Source organism: Colobus angolensis, unplaced genomic scaffold (assembly GCF_000951035.1).
Source record: "Colobus angolensis palliatus isolate OR3802 unplaced genomic scaffold, Cang.pa_1.0 Scaffold133, whole genome shotgun sequence".
Taxonomy (NCBI): Eukaryota; Metazoa; Chordata; class Mammalia; order Primates; family Cercopithecidae; genus Colobus; species Colobus angolensis.
The window spans coordinates 3,776,685-3,784,945 of record NW_012114411.1 but is presented as its reverse complement, the minus strand read 5'-3'; the positions used below and the strand labels follow the sequence as shown (position 1 = coordinate 3,784,945).

The following is an 8,261-nucleotide window of genomic DNA, read 5'->3' as shown; positions in this document are numbered from 1 at the left end:
TAATAACCTAAGTTATTAAGTATTACGCCACCGCGTCCAGCCAGGATTCTTGAAGGGGAAAATTTATAGACACAAAGGATGGAATAGTGGTTGCCAGGGAGGAGGGAGGTTAGCGTGGCTTTAAAAGGGCAGCAGGAGGGATGATCCTGCAGTGATGGAATGTTCTGTGTCCTGATTGTAGCAACACCAATATCCTGCTCGTGATATTACACTATATTTCCTATAACAGTTACCATTAAAGGAAATTGGGTTAAAGGCTACACAAATCTCTCTGTATTATTTCTTACAAATAAAAGGGAATCTGCAGTTATCTCAAAAAGTTTAGTTTTAAAAACCAAGGTTGATTTCTCATCGGGAAAATTTTGGCAATCGAGATAATTCTCATCTTTCTAAATTTTGCCTAATGATAGACGTCTTCCACAATGATATCAAGGCCTAATTCCTTCAAAGAGAAGACATCAGCAATGACAGACTTGGTGTCTTAGAATTGAGGGCTTGAAAACTCCTAAAAGTTGTTCCCATATGAACTTCACCTCCACCAGGTAGAGTTGCAGGGGAAAAAGCTCACCCCCAAAGCCTGGCATTGGTTCCATCATGAAACTTCAATTTGCAGACTATATCGATTAAACATTTTTCAAATTAATAATCACAAATCCTAATTACTTTTTTTTTTTTTTTGAGACACAGTCTCATTCTGTCGCTGAGGCAGGAGTGCAGAGGCACAATCTTGGCTCACTGCAACCTCCGCCTCCCGGATTCAAGCAATTCTCTTGCCTCAGCTTCCCTAGTAGCTGGGATTACAGGCGCCCGCCACCATGCCCAGCTAATTTTTTTGCATTTTTAGTAGAGATGGGGTTTCGCCATGTTGGCCAGGCTGGTCTTGAACTCCTGACCTCAGCTGATCCGCCCGTCTCGACCTCCCAAAGTGCAGGGATTACAGGTGTGAGCCACCACGCCAGACCTCCCAATTACTTTTGTACAAATCTTTCAGTAAGGGAACCCTGGAAATAGTATCAAATTAAAGGATAAAGTGCAACACATACTACAACATAATTTGCTTAAGGCTAATTGTAGCCTAAATTTATTACATGAATTCTAACTCAAAGTGCCTCCCCCAAATAGTTAATTTTATATTTTTTGTACTTTTTAAAAAAAGAGTGATAAATTTTGGAAAATACCACCTGTATGCATTTTCCTTAACCTTATTTACTAAGGCCTTATGTACTTTTTTTTGTGTGTGTGTGTGTGTGATAGGGTCTCACTCTGTCCCTCAGGCTGGAATGCAATGACATGATCCTAGCTCACTGCAGCCTTGACCTCCTGGGCTCAAGCAATCTTTCAGCCTCAGCCTTCCAAGTAGCTGGGACCACAGGTGCACACCACCATGCCTGGCTGATTTTTAAAATCTTTTGTACAGACGGGGGTCTCCCACACTCCTGACCTGAAATGATCCTCCTACTCAGCCTTCCAAAGTGCTAGGATTCCAGGTGTTGAGCCACTGTGCCTGGCTCCTATTTCTGCTTTTCTTTTTCTCTTGGTTCCTGTTCACTTCCAGCTGTTGTGCTTTCTCCCTAAGTCAAGTTGAAGTTATTGCTGAGTGAGGCTGAGGCAGCCTCTTAGGCATAACATTTGTGCTTGGCCACTCCCTTTGTCACGGGCCAGACTCTAGATTGGTTGTCCACTGCGGGGACTGGACCCAGGTCCCAGCCAGTCATGCCAAGGTGGCAGAGCCACTCCCCCTCTTGCCCCTCCCCGCCAGCAAGTGGCGAAGAAGAAACTCCTTAGAGGGCTGGGGTATGGGCATTCTGAGGACTTGCCTGTACAGGTGACAATAATTATTTAGGGTTATCTGCTTTTAACAAGGCAGTAGATTACATTTTCTTACTAAATGGGGCTATTCTACATTTGAAAGAATGAGATGCAGCTTTGAGCCACGGTGTGTTGTTGAAACTTCAAGCACTTCCCCTGTTAATCATCTTCACCATTAAACTAACTGAAGGAAAAAATTGATAATTTACCAATCATGAATTTTATTGACAAACTTCCCATAAAGGAGAATCAAGTGAGATTTGAATATGAAGAATAAAAGACTCTGCCAGAAGTATTCTTTTTTTTTTTTTTTTTTTTTATGAGATAGAGTCTTGCTCTGTCGTCCGGGCTGGAGTGCAGTGGTGTGATCTCAGGTCACTGCAAGCTCCGCCTCCCAGGTCACGCCATTCTCCTGCCTCAGCCTCCTGAGTAGGTGGGATTACAGGCACTGGCCACCATACCTGGCTAATTTTTTGTAATTTTTGTATAGATTGGGTTTCACTGTGTTAGCCAGGATCATCTTGATCTCCTGACCTTGTGATCCACCCGCCTTGGCCTCCCCATGTGCTGGGGTTTCAGTCGTGAGCCACTGCACCTGGCCTGCCAGAAGTATTCTTTACTGGCTTGACCTTTGTCCCCAGATACCTCAATATATTTATGTAATGAATCTCCCTGACAGTAGAAAATGTGTAATTTCCAATGTGAATAAAACTGAGCTACAGCTGAATAACTGAAAAGATTATCATATTACTTTGATTATTTTAAAAGTGAAAGGAAAAATATCTAAAAATTCGCAAGCGATGATACTTCTAGATACTTGATTATGTAGTTCTTGATTAATCTCTCATTGGCAGGATCCAGAAGATGAAAGTGATCCCCTGGAAGCTGGTGAATGTTAGTATTTCCACTGGTTACATCTTTCCAGGCTGAAAATAAACAAGATTATATTCAATAACAACACCAATAGCAACTAAAGATTCACTTCAAGACATTATTTCTTTAAGAGCTGACACCCTGGAGTACAGTTACTTTCAAAGCCTTATGTTCTAGGTAAGAAAGCAGGAGCATTGCCATCTTGGACAAGCCCCTCATTCTAAAGTTTACCTTAATCAAAAACCACCTAAATCCAAAGGGCATCAGTCTAATGGCTGAGGTCACCATAACCATAAACCGTAGATAACATCTCCAACCAGAAACGTTCCAAACTCCTCCCCAACCAGAGACATGTTAGTCCCAAGATAACCCCCCTCTAGCCAGGAAGATGATGGCCTTGAGATAACCCTGCTTCTGGCCGCCAGAAAGATGTCTGCCCGAAGATAACCTCCCTTCCTCCCAGAGACATTTCAACACCACCATAAAACTTCTCCCTCACACAGAAGCATTCCAAGCTAGTAATAAGCCCCTCACCCTAAAACCAATATATACTCTTCATCTGTAAGATAAAGTGCTCCTGACTGAAATTGGTCGGGAGCCCCTCTCAGGTCTTATCTAAAGAAAACCTGTCTTTGACTGTTAAGCTGCATTTCGTGTGTCTTTCCTCTTTCTTTAACTCTTACACTATGTGTACTACATTTTTTATTTCTTTGAGACCTATCAGTATACAGCAGTTGTCTCATTTTACACAAGACTAACATCTCTTCTTTTATACTAAATACAACTTCAATTAATTTTTTATTCATTGCGGTAACTGCTGGTTGACATTGGTCAAACACCATTGAACATAAATATATATGCCTACTATGTACCCACAAAAATTAAACATATAAAAAATTTAAAAGCTGGTCAGGTGTGGTGGCTCATGCGTATAATCCCAGCACTTTGGGAGGACAAGGCAGGCAGATCACGAGGTCAGGAATTTGAGGCCAGCCTGGCCAACATGCTGAAACTCCGTCTCTACTAAAAATACAAAAAATAGCCAGGTATGGTGGCTGGCACCTGTAATCCCAGCTACTCAGGAGGCCAAGGCAGGAGAATTGTTTGAACCTGTGAGGTGGAGGTTGCAATAAGTCGAGATCATGCCATAGCACTGCAGCCTGGGTGAGGGGGGGCGAGACTCTGTCTCAAAAGAAAAAAAAATTTTAAAGCCATCAAACATATATTTCAATACAATACCCGAGATTAAAAATAATTTCACCTTCCACATCCTTTACTATGTCTTCAGATCCAACAAAACATGTTAAGTCACAAGCAAGAACAGCCTTAGATGGTATGTTAGAGCTGTAAACATAAAAGAGCTGGTTAGTAATAGTTTGAAATCAATATACCAGAATCTTTTCCTGTTCCTAATGTCAATGAAACTTGGGGTGGGTTCACTTCTTTTCTTGGACTACTTCTAGCAGTGTAAAACATTTTTCACCAATGGCACTTCTACCTGTCAAAGCCTGCCTGAGACTCAGTGTGGAGACTAATTTCCAATATCTAACTTCTAGGATGTGACAAGTGGCAGCAGGATGGCACTGGGGCACACAGTTCAACTCAAGGTAAAGCTGGTGGAGCCAGTCCTTTAAACTGTCATCAGAAACAAAGACCTCTTTGGTAACTCTCAGCTCTCATTGACCCAGCAGAGGGTTGCTCTGCACAGAACCTCACAACAGCAGCAAACATGTTTATTGAGTCAGAGGCTCAGTGCTGCGCTAGACACTAGGGGCACATGGAGAAACAAACACAGTCCCTTCCCTCCTGCAGCTGAGAGACTGGCTGGGAGACAGACATTACAGAAACAATCATTCAACTAGAGAGAGATGGAAGGTGCTACCAAGTCCAGGGGATGGAGAACTCTTGGCAGGAGGGTGGAGGTGAGGATAGGGTTTAGGCAGGTCTCCTGGGGAAGGGGAGAGGATCTGAAACCTGAATGCATAGAAAAGAACCAGTCAAAGGGCAAAGAGCCAGCAGGAAGAGAGGGAAGAGAAAGATGACAAATTAATGGCTAAGTCAGGTGTGATGGCTCACGCTGTAATCTCAGCACTTTGGGAGGCCAAGGCGGGAGGATCGCTTAAGGCCAGGAGTTTCAGACCAGCCTGGGCAACACAGCAAGACCCCATTTCTACTACATAAAAAAATTAACCGGCCGGGCGCGGTGGCTCAAGCCTGTAATCCCAGCACTTTGGGAGGCCAAGACGGGCGGATCACGAGGTCAGGAGATCGAGACCATCCTGGCTAACATGGTGAAACCCCATCTCTACTAAAAAATACAAAAAAAAAACTAGCCGGGTGCGGTGGCGGGCACCTGTAGTCCCAGCTACTCGGTAGGCAGAGGCAGGAGAATCCCTTGAACCCCGTAGGCAGAGGTTGAGGTGAGCTGAAATCACGCCACTGCACTCCAGCCTGGGCAATAAGAGCGAAACTCCGTCTCAAAAAACGAAACAAAACAAAACAACAACAACAACAACAAAGGCTATTATTCGGAGTACAAAGTGGATTATTACGTTATAAGAGGTATGCAGGTATAAGTCCAGGCCACTTAAAGGAATTTGGTTGTCCTAAGAGTGAAAGGAAGTCACCAAAAAGATCAAACAAGGTACACCATGATCAAACTGGACTTTTATCCTCTGGATAGAGTATGGGTAATGGATTGGAGGAGGACCAAGTGTATGTAATAGGCCCAAGTGTGTGGGTCTTGCAATCATCCCGGCAAGGATTTGCTCCTGCTCAGGATGTAAAAAAGCAGCAGCACCGCACATTCCATCCTAACAATGAGAAAAAAAAAAAAAAAGACAGAAAAACTACAGCATCATGACTTGTCGTGAACTTAACAGAGAGCTGTGTTTGCGAGGCAAGCTAGAAATCAAATTCCAAGGAGGACAGTTCCCACTACAGAGAGATGGGGACAGTAGACAAGGTCACCTTGTACCATGTCCAGGCAGAAGAGAAATCTGCTGTACATGTGGTAAGACTCAAATCAGCCGAAATTTTATAGTGTTGGAGATACAGTGAGAATGGTGTGTTAGATGGAGTTCACACTGACTCACGGCCTCTTTTGTGTGTGTGTGTGTTTTTTTTTTTAGATGGAGTCTCGCTCTATTGCCCAGGCTTGGGTGCAATGGTATGAAATCAGCTCATTGCAACCTCTTTCTTCTGGGTTCAAGTGATTCTTCTGCCTCAGCCTCTCGAGTAGCTGGGATTACAGGCACGTGCCACCACACCCAGCTAATTTTGTATTTTTAGTAGAGACGGGGTTTCACCATGTTGGCCAGGCTGGTCTCGAACTCCTGATCTCAAGTGATCCACCCGCCTCAGCCTCTGAAAGTGCTGGGATTCCAGTTATGAGCCACCCTGCCCAACCATGCAGCCTCTTTTCCATGGGCCTTCACTAGGAGTTGACGAGAAAAATCAGGAGTGAGGCAAGAGGCTGGAGAGACACCTCCACAGTGCAGTTAGTTAGCTGTGGCAGTGGGACTGGCACTAGACTGCCACCTGACCAGGTCTGCTCTCATTGTAAGCAGAAGCCTTAAGCTGCTGGAGGAGGGGCATGAAACCCTCCCACCCCCAGGGTGCAGGCAAAGCCCTGTGGCCGCGGTGGGGGAGGATAAAAGCATAAGCCCTGACCCCTGAGGAACGGATGGGAAACAATTCTGCACCAAAACCAAGCAGAGTTCTGCTGCTTGTAGGAAGGGGCAGAACTCTTCCACCAAGGCAACCACAGATACAAGGCAAAAATGTGTTTGCAAGAGAGAAGGAGCAGGCATGCTGAGAAAGCCCCACTCACAGAGGCCAGGCACCGGAGTGGAGGCCACCTAGAACTCATGCTTCAGACTATCTAGGATGTCCAGGAACTCCCTGTGTTACCCACAGGCTAACATACATTGAGTAACAAGCAACAGCTGTCTACGCTGGGGAGGGCAACAGGAGGAAGAGAGGCTGTTCTATGAGTCACAGGGAACACTGAACACCAAAGGTAGGGCAGGACCGCTGAGAAAAATTCTGCAACAACTGCATCCCACACCAGACACATAGTAATTATACAAGAGAATTTGAGAGCTGGTGGTGCACTGCAGGTGATCACAGCAACAACAAAACCCTACCCAGCTCAAGCCCAGTCTAGACTAACTCAACTCCCCACACTAATGGCCCGTCAAAAAGGAGAGGCGTGCTCAAATTCAGGTGTAAAACATTACCTTTGGTCTCTACTGTTTTTATGCATGATAACTGGGTTTTGATTTTGTAAAACTGTCACCGGGCATGGTGGCTTATGCCTGTAATCCCAGCACTTTGGGAGGCCGAGGTGGGTGGATCACCGGAGGTCAGGATTTCGAGACCAGCCTGGCCAACACGACGAAACCCCGTCTCTACTAAGAATACAAAAAATTAGCTGGGCGTGGTGGCACGTGCCTGTAATCCCAGCTACTCCGGAGGCTGAGGCAGGAGAATTGCTTGAACCCAGGAGGCGGAGGTTGCAGTGAACTGAGATTGCGCCATTGCACTCGAGCCTGGGCAATAAGAGCAAAACTCCATCTCAAAAAATAATGATTATTATTATTATCAGACACATAAGAAACCAAGAAATAACCCATTGTTGACAGGCAAAGCAGTCAAAAGAATCAGACACAGATAAGACCCAGATGTTGGAACTCGCGTACAGGGACTCTAAAATATGTATGATTAATTTGTCAACAGATTTAGTGGAAAAGGTGGGTAACATTCATCAACACATGGGGAATTTCATTAGAAAGGTGAAAACCAGAAGACAGTCAAATGGAATTTGTAGAAATAACAGAAATGAAGAAGTCCTTTGACAGGCTCATCAGTAGACTTGATACAGCTGAAGAAAGTCAGTGACCTTGAAGACAGGCAGAGGAAATTCTTCACACTGAAACAGAAAGGAAACTTTTTAAAAAAAGAGACAAAACAGAACTTGCAAGAGATTTGGGACAATATCAGTTATGAAACACCCTAGTATATGTGGCATCAGGATCCCAGAGGAGGAACAGTAACAATTGTCCCAAGCAAGAGAGGAGGACAGCTTATATGAGTTGAAGTAGTCACAGCTTCTGGCACTTCTTGGCTGACAATGTCCATTTCAGCCACCAGCTCTGAGCGTTGGTGGTAATGATGGGGAAAGAGAACTGGAAAAAACTCTGCAGGCCTGATTTCATTTACATTGGGAAAAGCTGGGACATAACGAGGACAGATTGAAAAGGACTTCTCCTCTTGCCTATTGCAAAAGGGCAAGATTTGGAAGAGTTTTTGAAATTTGGAGAGAAGAAGTTAAAAGTTGTAACTGCTGCAATTTGACTCACTGGAGAAACGGTGAGAATGTCAACATTTTCTATATTCTATGAGTAGAATGTCCCCGTAAATGATTTATGTTAATGTTTTATTTGTGGTGTTTGGGAGCTTTCTTTGGTGTGAAAAAACTCATTGGTTGTGAGTTTTTTGGTTGCGTTTTGTTTTTTAAAAATAGCTCATGGTTTGTTGTGTGCCAGACCCTCCCCTCCACCAAGCAGTTAATTCTC

At 44.3% G+C, this 8,261-nt stretch overlaps 1 protein-coding gene across 1 annotated transcript in view; it reads right to left on the bottom strand.

Moving 5' to 3' along the window:
* Positions 1 to 2,129: 2,129 nt before the first annotated feature.
* The window catches only part of OLAH (oleoyl-ACP hydrolase), a 36,349-nt gene continuing 30,217 nt past the window's right edge, over positions 2,130 to 8,261 (bottom strand). Inside the window, exons 6-9 of the mRNA XM_011934292.1 lie at positions 7,792 to 7,916; positions 3,944 to 4,043; positions 2,410 to 2,735; positions 2,130 to 2,376 (exon numbers count right to left, since the gene is read on the bottom strand). Coding sequence (XP_011789682.1) covers positions 2,593 to 2,735; positions 3,944 to 4,043; positions 7,792 to 7,916 — 368 coding nt within the window. The 3' untranslated portion in view covers positions 2,130 to 2,376; positions 2,410 to 2,592. The remainder of the gene's footprint in view (positions 2,377 to 2,409; positions 2,736 to 3,943; positions 4,044 to 7,791; positions 7,917 to 8,261) is intronic.